Genomic DNA, 24,749 nt, shown 5'->3' with positions numbered 1-24,749 from the left:
ATAAAAAAGCTCTCCGTCTTGCCTGCGCAAGTAAGGCTTCCCAAAGGGAGTGATGTTTAAGCTGACAGGTTAAGGACAACTTGGCAATTACCAAGGTGAAGAGGAGTTTTAAGAAAAGGGCTCTGGCACAGAGCTGCATGTGCAAAGGCCCAAATGTAGGTGAGAATGTAGAATGAGCAGGGATCCTGACATGGGGCTCGATCCCAGGACCCCGGTATCATGACCTGAGCCAAAGGTAGACGTTTAACTGACCGAGCCACCAAGGTGCTCCCACATAAAGGATTTTTAAACTGAGGATAGTAGAAAGCCATCAAAAGATGCTAATCAGGAAGTTAGTGTAACTTGATCATATTTTTGCTTATTAAAAAACATATTTATTGCACTGTGTTAATGCAATTAACTTCATTGGCGCAGGATAGTCTTTTAGAAGGTGGTTACTGCAACTCAGGTGAGAGGAAATGGTCAGAAGGATAGCATCAAGGTATTTAAGTGGTAGAATGTTAGGACATTGTGTTTGCTTGGATATGAGGGATAAGGAAGGAGTACAAGATGATGTCTAGATTTATGTCTTGATCAGGTGTGGAAATATTGTTGCTACTCACTGAGATAGAGAAGGGCAGATTTGATGGAGAAGATAATGCCCAATTTTTAAAGTTACTCATGGTCCATTCAGGCAGAGGTGTTCAGTAGGTAGTCTGAAGCTTTGAGAGATATGGGTTGGAGATGAAGATTTGAAATCTTGGTATTTATTTCTTTAAGGGTAAGTTGATTTTATAAGTTGGGATAAGTTCCTTTTATATTTTATGATAGATATATACTCAGCTTGTGCTGAAAGAGCTGCTTGCCAAATAACAGGCATTCTGAAAGTGTTTTTGTTGAATATGTTTATACTTCCAGCTTTGTAATTGTGAGATTCAGCCTAATGGATACTTGTTCTTTTAGTTTCTTTTCACATTTTTCAATAGCATTTGGGAGTCCATTTTAAGAAAATTCTTTACTCAGTTTGTCCCTTCCCGTGGATAGACTTTCAAATTGTTTCCTTTTTTTCTCAGTGCTACTATGTTCGTATTGTCATTCTGAAATTTCCTGTGCGTGTCTGCACAAGTATGAGGGTTAGGGAGTGGAACTACCAGGTGGAAGGGATATGCATCTTCAGTGTTATCAGATATTGCCAAATTGATTTATATAAAGGGCTTATATTGATGTACACTCCCACTAGCTGTGTGTGAGACTGGATGTATTATGTCTTCTCTTATGTTTGGTATTGTCAGACTTTAATATTTTTCCAATCTGATGGGTATGAAACGGTATATTGTGATTTTTAAATTTGTTTCTTAATTGTTAATGAAGTTGGGCATCTTTTCATGTTGATTGTTCACTGATGTTTCTTCTATAAGTTACCTATTTATGTTCCCCACTTCACTTTCTGTTGATGCATTTGCTCTTTTCTTTTTGATTTGCAGAATTTTTGTACAAATGAACTGATCTTTGTCAGTGAAAATCTCACTGTTCAACATGTATTTTGTCTTCACTTTTTTTTCATCTTGAAATTTGGCCTTCTGTGACTTGAATTTTAAAATTTACTGCTTCATAAAATACACTTATTTTGCATATATATATGTATGTCTTTAAAAAAAAGATTTTATTTATTTGAGAGAGAGAGAGAGTGAGCGAGCAGGAACAGGAGGAGTGGGAGAAGGAGAAGCAGACTCCCTGCTGAGCAAGGAGCCCCATTCGGGGCTTGATCCCAGGACCCTGGGATCATGACCTGAGCTGAAGGCAGATGCTTAACCTACCGAAGCCACTCAGGCGACCCATGTATGTCTTTTTTAAAAGATTTTTTTATTTTTAAGTAATCTCTGCACCCAACATGGGGCTTGAAGCTCACAACCCCAAGATTAAGAGTCTTATGCTCTATCGCCTGAGCCAGCCAGGTGCCCCACATCTATCTATCTTAATTTTAAAAAGTTACTTTTGTCTTTCATACGTGGAAAAATCTGATCAGTCAATGGTATTGAATGATCATACAATCGAAAACATTTAACAGTTATAAATGATGATAAAGACATCAGCAAATGTGTGTTTGTTCTTTTTAGTAGGCTGTATTTTTTAGAGCAGTTTTAGGTTTACAGCCAACCTGAGTGGAAAGTACATAGAATTCCCATGTTATCCCTACCCTGTATCCTTACAATCTCCTTTTATGTCTATATCAGGCTTCCAAGTATGGTATTTTCGTTGCAGTTGAAGAACTTGCATTGACACATCATTATCACCAAAAGTCTATGGCTTTCATTAGGGTTCACTCTGGGTATTGTACATTCTATGGGTTTGGACTATTGTATGACATGCACCCACCATCGTAGTAACCTGCAGAATAGTTTAACTGCCCTCAAAATAGTTTGTGCTCTGATTCATCCCTCCCTTCCCCTTAATCCCTGATCATCTCAATGTCTCCATAGTTTTGCCTTTTCCAGAATGTCTTATAGTTGAAGTCATGCAATGTGTAACCTTTTCAGATTGGCTTCTTTCACTTAGTATGCATTTAAGTTTCTTCCATATCCTTTCATGACTTCATAGCTCATTCCTTTTTACCTTTTTGAATATCCCAATGTCTAGATGTTCCACAGTAAGTACGCAAGTAAACCAATCAGTCAATCAATCCATTCACCTGCTGAAGGACATCTTGAATGCTTCAAAGTTTTGGCAATTAAGAATAAAGCTTCTATACCATTCCTGTATAAGTATTTGTGTAGACATAAGTTTTTTTTCTTTCTCTTTTTTTTTTTTTTTTAAGATTTTATTTATTTATTTGACAGACAGAGATCACAAGTAGGCCGAGAAGCAGGCAGAGAGAGAGAGAGGGGAAGCAGGCTCCTCGCTGAGCAGAGAGCCTGATGCGGGGCTCGATCCCAGGACCCTGAGATCATGACCTGAGCTGAAGGCAGAGGCTTAACCCACTGAGCCACCCAGGCGCCCCTAGACATAAGTTTTTAACTCATTTGGGTAAATTTCAAAGAGCACAGTTGCTGTATTATATGTCAAGAGTATGTTTAGTTTGGTAAGAAACCCCCAAATTGTCTTCCAGAGTGGCCATTTTGCATTCCTACTGGCAATGAATGAGAGTTCCTATTGATCCACATTCTTATCAGCACTTGTTAGTATTTTGGATTTTGGCCATTCTAATAGGTATATAGTGGTGTCTCATTCTTTTAATTTGCAATTCCATGATGATCTGATGATACTCATTAATGATGCGATGTGGAGCATCTTTTCATGTGGTTTTTGCCATCTGTATGTCTAATTTGGTGTAGCATTCAGATTTTAGGTCCCTTTTTTTTTTTTTTTAAGATTTTATTTATTTATTTGACAGAGACAGCGAGAAAGGGAACGCAAGCAGGGGGAGTGGGAGAGGGAGAAGCAGGCTTCCTGTCAAGCAAGGAGCCTGATATGGGGCTCGATCCCAGGACTCTGGGATCATGACCCCAGCTAAAGGCAGACGCTTAATGATTGAGCCACCCAGGTCAATCTAGGTCCCATTTTTTAAATTGGATTTTTGCTTTTTTATTGTTGAGGTCCCCCCCCCCCCCCGCCGAAGATATTGTTTGTTTACTTATTTATTTGAGAGCGAGATAGAGAGTGAAAGGGGGAGGAGCAGAAGGAGAGAGGGACAAGCACATCCCACATTGAGCACAGAGCTGTACGTGGGGCTTAATCCCACAACCTTTATTGTTGAGTTTTAGGAATTCTTTGTATATTTTGATAACAGTCCTTTATCAGATACGTTTTGCAAATATTTCCTCCCAGTCTGTGGCTTGTCTTTTCATTCTCTTAAACAACATTTAGTTCTTTATTTTACTTATTTATTTTTTAATTTTATTTATTTATCTGAGAGAGAGAGTGTGTGTGCGAGCAGAGGGAAGGGCAGAGGGAGAGAATCTTTAAGCCGACCTTCTGCTGAGCATGGAGCCCAGCTTGGGGCTGGATCTCACCATCCATGAGATGTTGATCTGAGCGGAAAGCAGGAGTCTGATGCTTAACCAACTGAGCCACCCAGATGCCCCAAGCAACATTTACTTTTAAATAAATGTCAGGCATTTTTGTTTGTGGATTGTAATTATCTATTTAACTGGTTAGTGTCTAACATAAGAAATCAAGATTGTGCTATATCCCACCAAATAAAATAAGACAGAATCAATAAAATTTTAAACAACAAACACTTCCAACCAAAAAGTTATAAGAACAAATTTTAAGTGCTTTAAGGTCTAAATTTAAAAAAATGTATGTGTGTGTATGAAACGTAACTCTCTGGAACATTTATTCAGTTCTTTTCTTTTTTTTTTTTTAAGATTTTATTTATTTGACAGAGAGAGATCACAAGCAGGCAGAGAGGCAGGCAGAGAGAGAGGAGGAAGCAGGCTCCCCGCTGAGCAGAGAGCCCGATGCGGGGCTCGATCCCAGGACTCTGAGATCATGACCTGAGCCGAAGGCAGCGGCTTAACCCACTGAGCCACCCAGGCGCCCCGATTCAGTTATTTTCTTCATGATTTATATTGTTCAAGGAATTTCTTTCCATTCCTTAGTATATTTCAGTGATAAATATTTTTTCTTATTTATGAATATTTGAATCCCCTTTCATCAGTTTGTATCCTTATATCCTACTTTTAAAAAAGGGCTTAGACCACCTAATACAACATGTATGTATATTTTATATCAGCTTATTAATTGTCTTAACCCCATACAGATTCCATGATAGCAGAAACTTATTTATGTTGTTTGCTACTATATCCTAAGTCTCTTAGACAGTGCCTGGCATTCAATAAATGTTAAATATTTATTGAATGAATAGAAAACATTACTTATATCTTAGTAAATAGGCTGGTCTTAAAAAAAAATATTGCTGATTTCAGTGGAACACAATAGAGAGCCCAGAAGTAAACCCACAAGCATATGGTCAATTAATCTTGACAAAGGAGGCAAAAAGATGCAATGGGAAAAAGACGGTCTCCTCAACAAATGGTGCTGGGAAAACGGGACAGCTACACGCAAAAGAATGAAACTGGACCACTTTCTTATCCCACAAACAAAAATAAGCTCAGAGTGGATTAAGGACCTAAATGTTGACCCTGAAACCATAAAAATCCTAGAGAGCACAGGCAGTCATTTCTCTGATATTCGCCATAGCAGCATTCTTCTAGACATGTCTCCTGAAGCAAGGGAAACAAAAGCCAAAATAAACTATTGGGACTACATCAATGTAAAAAGCTTCTGCGCAGCAAAGGAAACAACCCACAAAACCTACACAGAATGGGAGAAGATTTTTGCAAATGACATATCCGATAAAGGGTTAGTATTGCAAATATATAAAGAACTTATACAACTCAATGTCGGAAAACCCAAATAATCCAATTAAAAATGGGTAGAAGACACGAACAGACATTTCTCCAAAGACGACATACAGATGGCCAACAGACACCTGAAAAGATGCTCAGTATCACTCATCATCATGGAAATGCAGATCAACACCACAGTGAGAAATCACCTCACACCTGTCAGAATGGCTAAAATCAAAAAACAAGAGAAACAAGTGTTGGTGAGGATGTGGAAGAGAAAGGAACCATTGTGTACTTTTGGTGGGGATGCAAACAGGTTCAGTCACTCTTGTGAAACAGTATGGAGTTTCCTCAAAAATTAAAAAATAAATCTGCCATCTGACCCTGTAATACCACTAGTGGGTATTTACCCAAAGAATACAAAAACACTAAATTGAAAAGATATATGCACCCTTATGTTTATTGCAGCATTATTTACAATGGCCAAATTACGGACGTAGCCCAAGTTTCTATTGCTAGATGAATGGAAAAAAAAGATGAGGTATATATTTATGCAATAGAATATTATTCAGCCGTAAAAAAGAATGAAATCTTGCCATTTGCAACACCATGGGTGGATCTAGAGGGTATAATGCTAAGTGAAATAGGCCAGTCACAGAAAGACAAATACCATATCATTTTACTCATATGTGGAATTTAAGAAACAAAACAAAGAGGGGAAAAAAGAGACAAACCAAAGAACAGTCTCTCAGCTGTAGAGGACGAACTGATGGTTATCACAGTCCATGGGTGTGGAGATGGATGAAATTGGTGAAGAAAATTAAAGAGTACACTTATCTTCATGAGCACTGAGTAGTGTATAGAATTGCTGAATCACTATATTGTACACCTGAAACTAATAAAACATTATATGCTAAGTATACTGGAATTAAGAACACAGTATTTGTGACATGAAAATTATATGAAATTCAAATTGTTTCCATAAGTAAAATTTATTGGAACATAAAAAAAATGTGATTTCAAAAGCAGTTGTTACAGTCTTATTTTTGTTATTATCTCTGAGATTGATTTTACAATTACCACTGATGTCAGACAGTTATGATGGTCTTAATTTGTTCTTGTCAAGATTAATTTTACAAAAACTTGGTACATCTGAAAAGGGCTTAACTTTCTGCTCATTACTGTTCAGACTTTCAAATTTTATATTCTGAGCAGAAAGTTACACTACCTTACTTAATAGAGTATGCTGATTTTTATTTTTAAGTTAAAGCATAGATTTTTATGTAGTCGACCAGCAGGTTTATGTAGTGTAAGATGTAATCCTTTACCATCAGGACCTAGCTTTAAAACAAATTTTGACATGCACTGTGAGTTTTAATGCCGCATAATTATTATGTTAATTATCTGTAAATCCCTCAGCAGTTTGACTTAGAAAATTCTATGAAATTGGGCTGTACTAAGAATATGGCTGTCACAGGCAAAAGACTGAAGATTAGAGATTATTAAGGAAATAGCTAAATGTGTATGGTTCTTTTAATGTGTAGATATTCGTACTTTTATTTTCCATTTTTTATGGTGGTTAAAGTATGTATAACATAAAATGTACTGTCTTAACTATTTTTGGGTGCATACTTTAGTGGTATTAAAATACACTTGTTATATACCTATTAGGAGTATCCATCTTCAGAACCTTTTTCTGTCTTGCAAAAGTGAAACTCTGTACCACTTAACAATAACTCCCCATTCCCACCTTACGTGTTTGCTTTTCTTTTTGGGGGGAGGGGTGGGGCAGAGGGAGTGGGAGAGAAAGAATCTTAAGCAGTCTCCATGCCTAGCAGGGAGCCCAACATGGGGCACAGACTCAGGACTCCAAGATTGTCACTTGAGCAGAAATCCAAGAGTTGCTTAGATGCTTAATCAACTGAGCCACCCAGGCTTGGCGTTTGTTTTTGTTACTGGTTTTGTCCTAATGATGGAGGCTACCTTAACACTTGCCACTGGGAATGACTTTACCCTTCAGGAATGTGGATTTATTCCTGTGGTTTTAAATAATATAGCCTCATCAAAACCTACACAACTCAATATTCATAAAGTAAATACATCTATTTAGTGTTGGGCTGTTTCTTTAAGAAACATGCTTTTTACTTTTCTTTAGCAGTGTTGGATACAGTAATAATAGTTTAAGATAGAATTTTAAAACTAGGTAATTTCTGCTTCCAACTTACTAACATATGTGTGATATCTTCTTGTTTAAAATGCTATGTGTTTATGGTGCCTGGGTGGCTCAGATTGTTAAGCATCTGTCTTCAGCTCAGGTTATGATCCCGGGGTCATTGGGCTCCTGGCTCAGCATGGAGTCTGCTTTTCCCTCTCCCTCTGCCTCTCCCCCTGCTTGTGCGCTCTCTCTCTCTCTCTGTCTCAAATGAATAAATAAAATATTTTTTTAAAAAATAAAGTATGTTTTATAAGAAAAAGTTGATGTGTTTCAGTGTATTTTCATTTTTGACCTTGAGGGTAGTGACGTTCCATGTGGCTGACTGCCTTCTAGATTTACGTTGGAGCTTAGTGAAGATTAAAGTATGTCAGAGTGAGTGGGATAGGGATCTAGGAGTCTGTATTTTGACATGCTCATTATTTGGTCGGGATAGATGTGGTTACCACTTACCCAGGAGACTTTCTTATTATTGGCATCTTGATATAGTCTAGATTTTAGTATGCGTCACATACATGTGTATTTCCATTCCTATGGCATTAAACTCAAAATAGATGTGTCAGCATGTATTTTGAGACTCCAGTAGAAATTTTTTTTTTTTAAAGATTTTATTTATTTATTTGACAGAGATCACAAGTAGGCAGAGAGGCAGAGGGAGGAGGAAACAGGCTCCTCGCTGAGCAGAGAGCCCGATGCGGAACTCGATCCCAGGACCCTGGGATCATGACCTGAGCCAAAGTCAGAGGCTTTAACCCACTGAGCCACCCAGGTTCCCCCAGTAGAAATCCTTTTATGAGATGGTTGTTAGACACAGATTTAGATATGCTGCATGTCATCACAAAGGACAACTGAGATTTAAGCCAGTTTCTAAGTTTGTGAAATTTAAGTAGTAGTTTGTGTTTCTTTCCCCTTGAATGGTGTTAAACACAAAATATTTTGAACTTTTAGGGTGTCTCAGTTTATACCTCCTTGGAAGTGTCACATTAGCAGTTCTCTGAAGGTAAATACATCATCATTGTACATAATTGGCTTATTTAGTTCTCTTAGTTAAGTCATCTGACGTCTTTGAATATTTTTCTGTTTTTAACAGTAGGTATCACCAAGAATGTGCAGCTAAGATGCTATAGTCCACAGGTGTTTAATGGCCATCCATTGTATCTGTAATCCTTTCTTAGACATTGTAAATGAGTGGATTCTAGATCTCTTGATGAACTATGGAATTTGAATAAATGCTCAGCTTAAACATACATATTATTGAAGTTGTACAATCTCCTTTAGAATATAAGGATGGTTAAACACAAGGATGATGACTTGCTGATAGAAAATAAATTTGAAGTATAAAGATTCTTGATTTTTTAGCAATATAGGTAATATGATTGTAATCACGTTACCGTAGCTAGATTATTTACCCGATGGTAACCCAGACTTCTAGTTTTGTTTACTGCTGAATTTGTGGGACGGAATTATAACTTATGTCTAAAGAGATAATGAAATTAGTGTGAAGTGATTAGTCTTGTATATATGTGTTGTTTTTAATTTTGAAACTTTCTATCAGCAAAGGATAACAAAGCTGTAGCTATACAAAATGAGTCATAGAGTTAGAATGAAATCAGTCCCAATTTTATAGAAAGACAAGCACAGATTTTGATATGTATATCGTCTCATGAGGAGTTAGAGGTGGATTAGCTGTCCTTGTATTTGTAGGAGTTAGATTGTGTTTAATATTATGAGTGGCTGTAGAAGTTTTGCCCTAGACTTCCTAAGAAAGAATGTGAAGATTTCTTTTTCGTCTAATTAATTACCTTTATTTTCCAGGGAGGGCTTGAGAATGAAAAGGGGAAGAGAGGAACTTATCTACTTGTCGTCCTTATTGATTGTTAAAATGCATTTTCAGTTTCTATTTGGGATTTTGTTTTTTCATTTTAGTTTCATGTGCCTTATATTCCTAGAAAATTTTCCAAACTTCTATTTAAAGTATTAAGTTAACTTTTCCATAGGAGCACACTCTTGGTTCAGGCCAGAAGTGTTTATCAACATTTAAAAATTGTTTTCCTAACCCTTTTTTTTTAAAAAAGATTTTATTTATTTATTTATTTGTTAGAGAGAGAGAGAGAGCATGAGCACAGGCAGACAGAGTGGTAGGCAGAGGCAGAGGGAGAAGCAGGCTCCCCGCTGAGCAAGGAGCCTGATATGGGACTCGATCCCAGGACGCTGGGATCATGACCTGAGCCGAAGGCAGCCGCTTAACCAACTGAGCCACCCAGGCGTCCCTTCCTAACCATTTTTACTTGACTTAAAATTGATGTTTATTTTCAGCCCTTATTTGATCTGTCAGCAGCTTTTGACGTAGTTGATCACTTCTTTCTCCTTGTTACATTTTTTTCACTTCCCTTCTATACCATACTCTCTTAGTTTTCCTCTTATCTTCTGTTCCTTTTTCTATTTCTCCTTGTTTTACCTGACCTTTAATACTGGACTTTCCCAAGACCTCAGTTCTTAAATTATTTTTTTATCTTTACTTTTTTTAACAATATCCAGTCTTGCAGCTGTAAATACTGTATGTTCACGATTCCTAAACTTACATCCCCAGCTCAGACTCCTAAACTCTAGACTTACATTTATCCACCTACTTGATGTCACCACTTGTATATCTAATAAATATTTCAGATCAAGTCCAAACCTGAACTACAGTTCTTTTCTCCCCAGACCTGTTCTACTGATGGTCTTCTCCATCTTAGTTGGTTGCAGTGCTATCTTTTTGATTGTTGCTGCTCAAAACTTGGAATTCATCCTTAATTTCACACTTACCTGCTCACTGGCATATGTGTGCATGTGCTCATATACCACATCCAGTTCATGAGGAAATCCTCTTAGCTCTACCTTCAAAATATATCCAGATTAGCTTTTTTTTTTTTTTTTTTACTCTTACCAGTGACTAGTGTTTAGTTGAAGCTACCTTCACCGCTTACTTGGATGATCTGTAGCTTCCTAGTTGGTCTCTCTGCCTTTTTGTTTTGTTTTGTTTTGTTTTGTTTTTGTTTCCTTACCATCTTCTCCATACAGTAGGCAGAGTGATTCTTACAAAAATAAGTCATATTGTGTCTCTTCCCTGCTTTAGACCCTTCGGTGGTTCCCATTTCACTTAGAATCTTTATCATTGGCCTACTATGCCATAGATTCTTTTTTTTTAAGGTTTTATTGATTTATTTGACAGACAGAGATCACAAGTAGGCAGAGAGTCAGGCAGAGAGAGAGGGGGAAGCGGTCTCCCTGCTGAACAGAGAGCTCCATGCGGGGCTAGATCCCAGGACCCTGAGATCATGACCTGAGCTGACTGAGATCATGACCTGAGCTGACGGCAGAGGCTTAGCCCATTGAGCCACCCAGGCGCCCTGAACCTTTTTTTTTTTCTTTTTAAATAGCACTTAACACCTTTTAGAGTACTATCTAAATGACTTATTTATTATGTTTGTTGTTTATGGACTGTCCTCCTCTTCCAGTGTAAGATCTAGGAGGGCAAGGCTCTTTGTTTATTTCATCTGTGTATCCCAAGCAATAGATATTTGCTCCTGTTTGTTGGTAGAGAAAAGGAAGGGAAATCTCATTTCTTCATTTGTCTAAATTTTTCTAGTAGTGTTTTTTTAAAAAGTTGTTTAAAAAAATTTCCCCCCACTTTATTATAACTAATCTGATTCTTCTCTTGGAATGTCCAAGGATTCTGTTTGATTTATAAATTGAATGTAGTTATGGAATCACAGTAGTGTTATTTTGTGATGGTGTTACATGAATTCTTCCTTAGATCCTTTGAGGTTTCTTTCAAAGCCTGTCTTAGAAATCCAGATCTTATTAGTGTATATTCTATCTAGAGTGTTATATTACAAGAATTTCCTGTTTCTGTCTTTAAAAGAAATTACAGGTATTATAATAATGGCTAGGTAAAGGTATATAGGCTCATCCTTGTATGTGGAAAGAACTTTTTCTTCTTTCATTGTAAATTTAATTTTGACATTTTTGCAATTATTTGTGTATTCTTTTTTCTTTTATTTTCTTTAAAGGGTTTTATGGTAACATCTATATGAGGCTGCAGAGGCAGATTAGAATAACTAAAACCTGAAGCAAGAGGGAATTGGAAAGTTACATATAAATACATGTGCACTGAGATGCAGGTGTAACTATCATGAGCGGTCTTGGGCCCCCAAAATTATGTAATTTTTCTTAATGCTGCATCTGTCCGTCTAGTAAACAAATATTTACTTGGTAACTCAGTAAACTAGGGATAGATAGCTAACTAGATCATAGTCTCTGATCACGTTTCTCAGTTTAGGCAACAGGACCAAAAGCTGAATTGTCATATTGAGTGCCACGTGGTCTATTTGATGTGAACATAGGGTGCTTTGTGGAGGTGGTGATGGGAAGGTGCTCATTCCACTGAGAAGAAGGCACTTCAGTGTCACAAATTTACTGTGTGAACAGTGTCTTTAAAACCCTGAGCCTCTTTATTAGGCTCTTAAATTTGTATTCTTCTGCATCCTGTTTACAGATCTTGTAAAATTGCAGGGTTTTAATGGACATGAAATACTACATGAAATACTTTCTAAACACAGCTGCTCTACTTTTCATTAAACAGTTCTGACATTCAGCAGTTTGCTAAGGTTTCTTCCAATTCAAGATTCTGTGATTCTGGGGTTATAGCTCATTTCCTGTTAATGGTTTTTCTCTTTATTAGTTCATATTACTACTCTGTGTTCTTAATATAACAACTGCTATATCATACGTTCAGGTGCCCCAGGCAGATTGTAAAATACAGTGAACATACGTGGCAAAATTATTTTCATTATGTACTAAGATTCTTTTGTTAATGGGGAAGCCTGGAAAAGTTACAGATGGGATTTGTTCAGCAGATATGTCATAGAACACTGAAAGACCCAATATGCAGTTATTTACCTGCTGTGATTTGCAGGGAATCCTGTTGCTTAAGTACCATTTCCAGTTCCATCTGTACTTGTTCCATCAAGTACCATCCAAGGATGAAGGTGAATACCCATGAAAGGGGGAACATGGTCTCTGTTGATAATTTTTGGCAGTTTTGTCTGGGTTTGGCCCTAGATGTCCCTACCCTCTTGCTCCTTTCTTCCATTATGAGTCTGCTGACAGTCCCATCTTATTTGAAATACTTGGTCATCCTGACAGAATTATCAGTCACAGTATTCTTTCCTCATAGATATCTACTCTCCCCCTGTTATAAACCATGAAATTTACAGTGCTCTCTTCTCCGTAAAGGTGTTGACCATGACACACCACTGATACAATAAGCACTGCAGTTTAACTGCTTTGGTTCAACATTTTAATTCTTTAAACAGTGATGGTAACTGTTTTATTTTCCTAGCATGTCTAAATCTACTGCAGTGATAAGATTCTTGGGAATGGACAGACTTTGTAGAAAGTCAATGTAAAAATTTTTTTTGAGGGGGGATAGCTTCCTAAGTTTATTGTGATTTCAAGACAGAAATACCTTTTTTTTTGTTTTTTTTTTAAGATTTTATTTATTTATTTGACAGAGATCACAAATAGGCAGAGAGAGAGGGAGGAAGCAGGCTCCCCACTGAGAAGAGAGCCCAATGCGGGGCTTGATCCCAGGACCCTAGGATCATGACTTGAGCCGAAGGCAGAGGCTTAACCCACTGAGCCACCCAGGCGCCCCAAGACAGAAATACCTTTTCTTCAGCTTTTATTTTTATTGGGCCTGGTTGAAGGTAACATTATGTAGTAATCTCTAAGTTCGTAGTTTTTTTCCTTAGCCCTCTTTTTTTCCACATTAAAGTAACCTTATGCCTCTTTAGATGACTAGTATCTTCATTTTAGCTTTATACCTCCCACTGTGAAAACTGAGACTGTCACCCAGTCACCCATCAGTGTTGGCTTACTGATTCCCAGCACAATAGATAGGCTATCTCTTCTTCCACCACCTTCTTTTACGGCACAGTAGGATGATATTAATTGCTGCTGCGGTTATAGTGGCATTCGAGGAAGGTGAAATGGAAACATAGCTTTCTAACATAGTACTGATTTTTTCTGAGGAAATAAATATAATTTCTTATCTGAATAAAATAAAACATTATTAGTATTTCTTTACATAAATTTTCTGTAAATAGTGAATATTTGCTACTGCACATGATTAAAAAAAAAAAAACTTTGTATATAGATCCACATGACCCCTGTTAAGGAAGAAAATCTGGAGTCCTAGGTACAGATGCTTCTGTATGTCCCCCTTCTTCCATCCACACTTCTCTACACAATATGATGACCTTGCTAATATTTTAAGAGTATTACTTTTTTTTTATGAGCTTGGACTCATAGAGTTATTGACACCTGAGTTAGAACTTGAATGTGTGCTATTCATTCACTGGAACCATACTGCTTGCATCTCTACCTTGGGCTGTAGTTTGGTTGCTTTTTTCAATTACATGCTGGCTTGAATGGTTTTATTTTGGATGCTATATTGGCAGGTGAGAACATGAGGGGAGAAGAGTACATTTTTTTAACTACTTAAAAAAAAATTTCTTTTCTTGGCAGGAAAATGGCAGAATAATGTTTACAATCTTTAGGAAAAAAATACGGAGCTCACTCAGAAAGATAATGTGTGGGGGCTCCTGGGTGGCTCAGTCTGGTAAGCGTATGACTCTTGATCTCAGGTCGAGTCCTGAACTTGGGATCATGAGTTCAAGCCCTGCCCTGGGCTCCATGCTGGGTGTGGAGGGTACTTGAAAAAAATTGAGAAAGATACATGTGTGGACAGAAGATAAAATCTTTTTTTCCCCTAAAATGTTAAGCTGAATGAGAAATTTTACAAAAACCCCCACCGTTTTCCCTGATATTTATTATCTTTTAAGAAATACATAAAGGAGGCTTTTGAAAAGGATGAATGAAACTTAACAATATAAATTTTGGTGAGGGTTTTTCATGGTTTATAAGTTTCTTTTTTTTCTAACTCTTTTGAAAGCACGAATGGGGACGAGGAGGAATTCTTCCTTGGGAGAAGATAATCAAATCCAGGTTCTAATTTTCCTTTGAATGCTTATTCTTTTTTTTTTTTTTTTAAGATTTTATTTATTCATTTGACAGATCACAAGTAGACAGCGAAGCAGGCAGAGAGAGAGAGGAGGAAGCAGGCTCCCTGCTGAGCAGAGAGCCCAATGTGGGGCTCAATCCCAGGACCCTGGGATCATGACCTGAGCCAAAGGCAGAGGCTTTAACCCACTGAGCCACGCAGGCTCCCCTTGGCTTACTCTAGGATAATTGATTTTTAAGATCTGGAGTTGATATTAAAGATGATCCAGTCCATTCCTCACTTTTTATGGAGGAGAAAACTGAGGTTTGGAGAGATTAAATTATGTTCTCAGGAACTCATGTTAGTTGGAAGAGAGACTAAACTTTTGGTTTCCATTTCTAGCCTGTGTTTTTTACAGTTCTCTTACCCATCACAGGATAGAATTTCTCATGGATCTTGCCAGTGTCGCTTAGTAGACCAGTCTGAGTACATAGGAGCAGTTAAAACATTTCTAACACAGTATTTGAGCAAGAAAGATCTTTTAATTTCATTGAGACTAATCTCAAAAATAAAAGCTCAGTCTTTTAAAAAAGGGTGGCTTAATATTTTTATGTAATAAGCATACATTCAGAGCCTTGATTTTTTTTTTTAATATTTTATTTATTCATTGGACAGACAGAGATCACAAGTAGGCAGAGAGGCAGGCAGAGAGAGAGGATGAAGCAGGCTCCCCGCTGAGCAGAGAACCCGATGTGGGGCTCGATCCCAGGACCCTGGGATCATGACCTGAGCCGAAGGCAGAGGTTTTAACCCACTGAGCCACCCAGGTGCCCCAGAGCCTTGATACTTTTTTGTATTGATTGCATAGTTGGCTCTCTTTGTTCTTAGAAGAGTGAGAACTGACCTTGACGACCTTTAAAACAAAGCGGATTTTCAAAAATATCCTACCTATTGTGTAGTACTGAGGCTCAGACTGAAGTAATGAAGAAGTTAGGAAAAGTGTATTTGACATAAAAGTTTTGGAAAAGGGCAAGAGTATTGAAGTGCTAGAATTTGGACTTGCTGTTTTACTTTTATTTGTTGATCATAGGCCTGTTTTAACTTTTTTTGCTCCTTTTTCAAGCCATTTCAAATTCATGTTTGAGATATGTGATAACTTAATCTCATTACTGTTTCCTTCCCTTTTGTTCCCATAAAATGAAAATGAAAAGAGATTGTGTATTTTCTTTAACATTATAGATTATTATAGCTGGCATTTATTGGTTACTTACTGAGTGTCAGTCATTGTGCTAAAATTTTTATATGTACTTTGAAATTTGTCATATAGCTTTTTAAAATAATTATTTTTATTAACATACAATGTATTATTTGCCCCAGGGGTACAGGTCTGTGAATCATCAGGCTTACACATTTCACAGCACTCACCATAGCACTTACCCCTCCCCAATGTCCATAACCTTGTCATATAGCTTTATGGGACAATTGTTATTATCTGTATTTTGTAAGTGAAATTGAAATACAAAAGAACTTCTTTGATGTTACATAGCTAGTGTAAGAAGTAAAATATAGAATTAAAATATGGCATTTAAAAAAATCTCATTCCATTGCCTCTTAGCACATTACAGAGACCCAATTCTAAAGGACACAGAACTTACTAACAAAGTAAGGGGTGACCATTCACATTACAAAATGATTTTTTAAAATTATTTATTTATTTGACAGAGGGAAAAATCACAAGTATGCAGAGAGGCAGGCAGAGAGAGAGGGGGAAGCAGGCTCCCTGCTGAGCAGAGAGCCCAATGCAGGGCTCGATCCCGGGACCCTGAGATCATGACCTGAGCTGAAGGCAGAGGCTTAACCCACTGAGCCACCCAGGTCCCCTACAAAATGATTTAATGAGAGATTTATTTTAAAAATCTTTTCAAGGGGCGCCTGGGTGGCTCAGTGGGTTAAAGCCTCTGTCTTCGGCTCAGGTCACGGTCCCAGGGTCCTGGGATCGAGCCCCACATGGGGCTCTCTGCTCAGCAGGGAGCCTGCTTCCTCCTCTCTCTTTCTGCCTGCCTCTCTGCCTACTTGTGATCTCTATCTGTCAAATAAATAAATAAAATCTTTAAAAAAATATTAAAAAAAAATCTTTTCAAGATTTTTACTTATTTATCAGAGAGGGGTGGAGAGAGAGAGAGAAGAGAGCACAAGCAGGGGGAGGGCAGAGGGAGAGGGAGAAGCAGACTCCCCACTAAACAGGGAGTCGGACATGGGGCTTGATCCAAAAACCCCAACAATCATGACCTGAGCTGAAGGCAGATGCTTAACTGACTAAGCTGCCCAGGCACCCTGAGAGATTTATTTTAAAATATTTTATTTATTTATTTGTCAGAGAGAGAGAGAATGCAAGCAGGGAGAGGGGCAGAGGCAGAGGGAGAAATAGGCTCCCTGCCGAGCAAGGAGCCTTGATGTGGAACTTGATCCCAGGACCCTGGAATTAGGACCTGAGCAGAAGGCAGACTCTTAACAGACTGATCAACCCAGCATCCCAGTCTGAGAGATTTATTTTAAAAAGCAGTTTTCCAGGGTATGTACTCTGTTTTCTGGTCAAAAATGCAGAGGGAGCCATCTCATCTTAGACCCACCTCTAGAAGTTTTGGTTACCTAGTTTTGTCATTTATTGAGTTACAGGACTGCCCTTCAGTCAGCGGGCTACTCCTGATCCAGGCTTTGTCCTTTGCACAGAATAGCCAAGTGTTGCCCACAGTGGTTAAAGCTGTTGATCTGGAAGAGAAAGTTGCCTGGGGATGGTAGGTGCCATGATGGACATATAGGCAACCCCTCCTGGTATCTAAGTGGTTATTTAATCCATATGCAAACTTTAGGAATACATCTTTTATATAAAACAAGGAATATAGATGTTAGTTTCAAAATCTCTATATTATAGTTTATCTTTGTTAATTATTTAGAAGGTATAAATGATTTAGAGCCGCAGATCATTTTTAATTGTTTAAATACTTAATCTTTAATATTTCTGTGCTTATTAGTGATCTGAAATATCCTGTTGTTACATTTTATTTTATTTTATTTATTTACTTATTTTTTTCTAGAAGATTTTATTTATTTATTTGACAGAGACAGACACAGTGAGAGAGGGAACACAAGCAGGGGGAGAATACAAGTGGGAGAGGGAGAAGCAGGCTTCCCACCTAGCAGGGAGCCGGATGTGGGACTCCATCCCAGGACCCTGAGCTGAAGACAGCCATTTAATGACTGAGCCACGTAGGCACCCACTACTGTTACATTTTAGATTGTATTGTCATGTGACCTAGTCTTACTATTAATTCCATTTTTAAGGAAATTGCTGAGGTTTGAATGGAGGTTAGCTTTTCTTTTCTTTTCTTTTCTTTTAAGATTTTACTTATTTATTTGACAGACAGAGATCACAAGTTGGCAGAGGGCAGGCAGAGAGAGAGAGGGGGAAACAGGCTCCCTGTTGAGCAGAGAGCCCGATGCGGGGCTCGATTCCAGGACCCTGAGATCACGACCTGAGCTGAAGGCAGAGGCTTAACCCACCAAGCCACCCAGGTGCTCCAGCTTTTCTTTTTTTTTTTAAGATCTCAAATGGATGGCTACAACAATTCTTCATCACACTTCCTGTTTCAAATAATTTGCTTTTATAAAGAAAATACAGTGCTCATATTACTCATATTATTTAGTTATTTTTATAGATCATTTTATAAAAACAGTGGCTTAATGGCACCTGGGTGGCTCAGTTGGTTCAGCATCTGCCTTCAGCTCTGGTCATGATCCCAGGGTTCTGGGATCAAGTCCCACATCGGGCTCCCTGCTCAGCAGAGAGTTTTCTTCTCCCTCTCCCTCTGCCCCTCCTCTCTGCTTATGCTCTCTCACTCATTCACTCTCTCTCAAATAAATAAAATCTTAAAAAAAACCCAAACTCTGACTTTAAAAACAAAACAGTGGTTTAAAAAAGATTTTTCTACATCAGGGGTATGCAATTATCTGGGTAGGGAGAATTCTATTTTTATGCTTCTCATAGAACTTCATTTAATTCACAGCTGAAAGTGATCACCATGTGATTAGAAATGTCTCAGTGTTGGGGTGCTTCGGTGGCTCAGTCAGTTGAGCGTCCAACTCTTGATCTTGGCTTAGGTTTTGATCTCGTGGTCATGATTTCCATTCCCTCACTGGACTCCATGCTAGGTGTGGAGCCTACTTAAAAAAAAAAAAAAAAAGTCTCAGTGTTAATAATGGTTGCTAGAATTTTTTCTATTCTAGTTTTATGTTTTTTTGTTAACTTTCTGAGTTGATCGTAAAAAACTGTGATAGACTAAAGAATGAAGATGTTATTAAAAGTAAGGTGACATTTTTCTGAATTATAGGCTTATTCAGCTTCTTAGAAGGTACAGCGAACCAGAACTAAGTTTTAAAAATTATTTCCCTGAATGTATCTTGTATTTGAGAAAGGATTTTTATTTATGTTTTTGTATTTAATATTCATTACAAGGAGTCAGTAAACCTTTCCTGTAAAGTGCCAGATAATAGTAAATATTTTAGGCTTTATAGGTTATACGGTCTCTCTTTCTAAACTATTCAGCTCTTTCATGCCATTATTGCATAGAAGCTGCTATAGAAAATATTTAAATGAATGAACTTGGCTGTGATTCCACAAAACTTTATTTATGGCTGCTGAATTTGGATTTAATAGCAGTTTTCTTGTGTCATTAAATATGTGGCTGCTTTTGTTTTTTTCCAAACATTAAATAATGTAAAAACCATTTTTAGCTCACGGGCTGTATAAAAAGAGGTTGTGGTCCCGACTTGCCTGACAGGCTGTAGTTTGCTGAACTCTGTTCAAAATAATCCTGTGAGACTTTGTTGACTGTTTTCTGTTTTCCCCCCTTTGTTTTAACATTATTTTATGTTTTACTACTTAATCATATGTTTTCGGACATTGTTAATGTGTATGTAACTTTTAAATTTTAATAATTCAAAAAAATTTAATGATTTTTATTGTTTTAAGCTACGGGGGATAGGGTTTCTATAATATTGGCCTCTAATACCTTGCACATTTATAAACGTTATACATACTCAATAGTTATTTGGGAGAGTTGAAAAGGAATATTTGAAGCACCCTTGTGTAGATTGTTTCATTTCGCTTACTCATTTATTAAACATGTTCCAGGATGGTTCTCTTGCATTGCTGAACAGAAGTAATAGGGAGGCAAAACTCACCTCAGGATGTAGGGTTAAGAGAAAGGAGAGAAAGAGACTCCTATTGATAGTATTCTTTGTGGTGTGGTATGTACTGTGGTCAGTGCTATGGAACAGCCCCTGATTTAACCTTTACAACTTATTTAAGTAGGCATTTCTTCACTCATTTTACAGATGAAGAAACTTAGATAAAATACTAAATAAGTGAGTGGTGGAGGAGAGTTTGAACTAAGATCAAAATCTTTCCATATACTCTTCTTTTTATGTTAAGGAATATTCAGTTAACTAGTTTACCTTACACATTAGCTACTTAGCTATTACTGCAAGTTGTGTGTGTGTGTGTATGTATGTGTTTTGCTATTGCTAGGAGTTTTCACACACATCTTAGATGACCAACAGATTTTTTTTAGAAAAGGTGAAATGTTGAAGAACATCTAAGATAAAGTTTCAGATTCTTTGAATATATGATTACAGAGGGCTTTACTTTTAAATGCAGGTGAAACACATTTTTCCTTTTGTGTTTGTACCTCTCTTTTAAAATGTTGTTTGGGCACCTGGGTGGCTCAGTAAATTTAAGCAACTGCCTTCAGCTCAGGTCATGATCCCAGAGTCCTGGGATTGAGCCCCACATTGGACTCCTTGCTCAGCAAGGAGCCTGCTTCTCCCTCTCCCTCTACCTGTTACTCTGCCTGCTTGTACTCTCTCTCTCTCTGTCAAATAAATAAATAAAATCTTTAAAAAAAATTTTGTTTTACGGGACACCTGGCTGATTCAGTTGGTGGAACATGTGGCTCTTGATCTCAGGGTTGTGAGATCGAGCCCCACATTGGGTGTAGAGATTACTTAAAAAAAAAAATCTTTATAAAAAATTGTTGTTTTACAAAAGTAAATTAGAACAATTGCACAATAAAATAATAGAGGAATCTACATAAAGTTTCTATCAAATTGTATGTTTAGTAGAAATCAATGGTTAAATCAAATCTTAAGCTGGTATTTCAACTAATATGCTTGAAAGTAATTGAAGATTGGGTAAAGCTAGGTTAAATAAATGTTATAAGTAAATGAAGAATGTTTGTGACAGAGTAAATAATTGTGGAGTTTATTTCTTGACCCAACAAACATTTTGAGTGTCTGTACTGCTATGGGGAGCTTCGATAAGTGAGAGAAATGGACAGTGGTAGAGGCATGCATGAGGTATTGTGGGGGCACAGGATGGATGTGTAATTAAGCTGGTGTGGGTGGAGGAAGAGGTTCCCAGACCCTATCTCCTGGGAAGATGATGTCTCAACTTTTTTCTTTTCCCCTTTATTGGCTTTAAAATTATTTAAAAATTTGTAGTTCTTGGCAAATACTAAACCAGCCAGAAGTATAAGTAGTAAAAAGTATAAAATCTTATTTACACTTTCTGTTCTCCAGTCCTCATTTTATGGGTAATATACTGGTAAATATGCTTCCAGATTTTTCCCTGGGCATTTATCAACAGTTTCTTTTCCCCCTCCATGAAATTGGGTTCACACTATATATAATTTTGTAACTTGCTTCCCCCCCGCCCCCGCATGTAATAGTTTATCACATGTATGCTTCTATCCCAGTAGATGTAGATCAGTTGCATTTAAAAACCTGCTGCCTCGAATATTGGGATGGATGTACTTTCATTTATTTACATTATTTCCTATTGCTGGACATGTAGGTTTTCAACCTGTTACAAAGAGTGAATATTCTTATGCAGATATATTTGTTTTCTTTTATGAATTAAGTTTAAAATGACAAGTAGTATATGTAGTCAGGTGAACAGGAGTTAAGATTAATGTGAAGGGAAAATGTTTTCTAGGTTAAGGGAACAAATGTAATTCGAAAAACTGCTAAAGAAAATGATACTTTTAGTTAGGGGAGAAGCATTTCTGTTTCTGTCTTTTGGAAGTGTATCATCTCTTGTTTTCTTGAACTTTGAACTGTATGCTATAGTATCTTGTTTTATGGAATAGGCATCTCTTTGCTGAATAATTTGTAGTTTATAATTTTCTTATTTGGGAGATTAAAAACTTTTTTCAGTAATTGTGACCAGATAGAGAAGTAGAATTACAAGCTGATAAAAATGATTATTTGGACATTATTACATAGAGGTTAAGTGGATAGTTCTGGGAATAGAGGCTATATTTTAGCCATGTTTTTCTTAGTTCTGTTATCTAATTGAGAATTTCTTACTCAGGTTTCAAAATAAGTGTTTGGGCGGTTAGTCCCCCACTGTTGTCCATTTGAAACAAACTTGGTTAATTCGTAAAATAACTACTGGGAAGTTGCTAGTTTATCAAGTAGGTATCTGAAAATGGGATAGAGGACTTAAAGTAGATGAATTGTGTTTTGTTCTATCTTAACTCTTAAGTGTAAAATCTTATTATTTTTAAAAAGTTTTCGTTGCTGCTGTTTTGTTCCAAATTTCCAATTTTGGAATGTTACCTATAGTGTGATATCAAGTACTAATAAATATTATAATTTTATAATTCTCCTGACAATTAAGAGTATCTAGTGATTTCTTAAAAATACATGGGAAACAGGGACACCTGGGTGGCTCAGTTGGTTGGACGGCTGCCTTCGGCTCGGGTCATGGTCCCGTCGTCCTGGGATTGAGTCCCGCATCGGGCTCCTTGTTCAGTGGGGAGCCTGCTTCTCCCTCTGCCTCTGCTGCCCCTCTGCCTGCCTGTGCGCTCGCGCTTTCTCTCTCTCTCTCTCTGTCTCTCTCTGACAAATAAATAAATAGATAAATAAAATCTTAAAAAAAAATACATAGGAAACAAAATGGTTCATTAAACAAGGATGACATTTTTCTGAACTATTTATAAAAAGTAAAATGCTTTCCTTTTTGATTCCCAAAGATGCTCTGTTATTGGGTTAGATGTGTTGTATTGAATAGAAATCCAAGTCTTTGTTAAGGCTCAACTTTAAAATTTTTCCTCATTTAAAAAAAAAAACAAACCATGCTAAATACTTCTTATTAGTGTTATTAATTTGAATAACATGAATGCTTTGAACCAGTCAGCCTAATTAATGTGTTCTCTCATTACCTTAAATAATAATTGTATTATCTGTTATATTTCATGTTTATGAAGTACTTATGCTTCATCCTAAGGTAATTATTACTTAACGTGAAGTGTAATTTTTAAGCATTCATACCTTTTTTCATTTAGAGTTATTTTCCGAGAGTAAAGTAACATTTAAACATATCTGATAACTTAGGGGGCAGAGGGGAGGTTGGAGGGTGGATGTGGGGAGGGACTGGGGAGAGATGGGGGGCATTTAAAAAATAATAAACACATGATAACTTATTTTATATATGATTTTTCTAGGGCTGCTTTGGAAGAAGTAGAAGGAGATGTGGCAGAATTGGAACTAAAACTTGATAAGGTGAATTTTACTTTAAAAGTTTTTTCAAACATTAATTCTTATTTTCCATTAACAATTTAGACCTTTAATACCTGGTGGTTCATGTTACCTTTTTTTTTTTTTTTTTTAAATCTCTATGATGGTAAATGTTACTATTATCCCAATTTTACATGTGAGGAAATTGAGGCCATAGACATGAAATAGCTTATTGAAAATCTAAGCGCCAGAGCAAGAATTTGAACAGCATCTGACTTCAGAGCTAACTAGATATCCTTTATATTGTTGGAACTGTGTTTTCTTCTTTTCCATCAAAAAGATTGCATGTATCTTTTCACTGTTTAGTGGTTTTCATACACAACCTGACCATTCTTGTTTATAAATGTAGGTGTGGACACATTAAATAAAATTTAAAATACTGGTTGCATTTTTTTTTAAAGCTGATGCCAGAAATGCTTAGTATATAGTTAATAATTGATATTAAGTGGCCATATTGTATTTGAGGGTAAATGGGCATTAATTCCTATCATCTATATTAATTATTGATCATCTTTTTTTTTTCCCTCTACCCAAGAAATACTGTATAAAGCAGGAAGAAATATAAGAATGAGTAAGACATGGCTTCTGGTTTCACGTAACCAGTAACTGTTTAGTGAAATATCTTTTCTTAAAATTTATGGAGATAAATCAGATGCACGTATTTGAAATACCTTTTCTGAAAATAACTTCCTACTCATTTAATTATTTTTTTAAATGATATTGCTACATAAAGCAGTGCTTCTCAAACTGTACTATGTGTAGGAATCATCTAGGGATCTTGTAAAAATACAGATTCTGATTCAGTAAGTCTGGGGTACCTGAGATTCTGTGTTTCTTTTTCTTTCTTTTTTTTTGTTTTATTAACATACAATGTATTATTTGCTTCAGGGGTACAGGTGTGTGAATCATCAGGCTTACACATTTCACAGCACTCACCACAGCACATACCCTCCCCAGTGTCCTTAACCCAGACACCCCCCAGCAACCCTCAGTTTATTTCATGAGATTAAGAGTCTCCCATGGTTTGTCTCCCTCCCAATCCCATCTTGTTTCATTTTTTCCTTCCCTACCCTCCACAACCTCCTACCCTGCCTCTCAAATTCCTCATATCAGGGAGATCATATGATAATTGTCTTTCTCTGATTGACTTATTTCGCTCAGCGTAATACCCTCTAGTTCCACCCACATCATTGCAAATGGCAAGATTTCATTGCTTTTGATGGCTGCATTGTATTCCAGTGTGTGTGTGTGTGTGTGTGTGTGTGTGTGTGTGTGTGTATCACATCTTCTTTATCCATTCATCTGTTGATGGACATCTAGGTTCCTTCCATAGTTTGACTGTTGTGGACATTGCTGCTATAAACATTCGGGTGCACATGCCCCTTCAGATCACTACTACATTTGTATCTTTAGGGTAAAAACCCAGTAGTGCGATTGCTGGGCCATAGGGTAGCTCTATTTTCAACTTTTTGAGGAACCTCCATACTGTTTTCCAGAGTGGCCGTACCAGCTTGCATTCCCA

General features: G+C 37.1%; 1 protein-coding gene across 10 annotated transcripts in view; it reads left to right on the top strand.

The window, feature by feature from the left end:
• The window catches only part of ACAP2 (ArfGAP with coiled-coil, ankyrin repeat and PH domains 2), a 151,755-nt gene that overhangs the window by 30,914 nt on the left and 96,092 nt on the right, over positions 1-24,749 (top strand). For 9 of the 10 annotated variants that reach the window (XM_032869293.1, XM_032869294.1, XM_032869296.1 and 6 more), the window contains exon 2: positions 23,155-23,212. The exons of the other annotated variant lie outside the window; for it this stretch is intronic. In XM_032869293.1, the coding sequence (XP_032725184.1) occupies positions 23,155-23,212 (58 nt within the window). The remainder of the gene's footprint in view (positions 1-23,154; positions 23,213-24,749) is intronic. 10 annotated transcript variants of the gene reach the window in all.

Source organism: Lontra canadensis, unplaced genomic scaffold (genome assembly GCF_010015895.1).
Source record: "Lontra canadensis isolate GAN:19392208 unplaced genomic scaffold, GSC_riverotter_1.0 scaffold38, whole genome shotgun sequence".
In the NCBI taxonomy this organism is placed as follows: domain Eukaryota; kingdom Metazoa; phylum Chordata; class Mammalia; order Carnivora; family Mustelidae; genus Lontra; species Lontra canadensis.
Note: the sequence above shows the minus strand (reverse complement) of the source record. Positions and strands in the feature narration are given on the sequence as shown.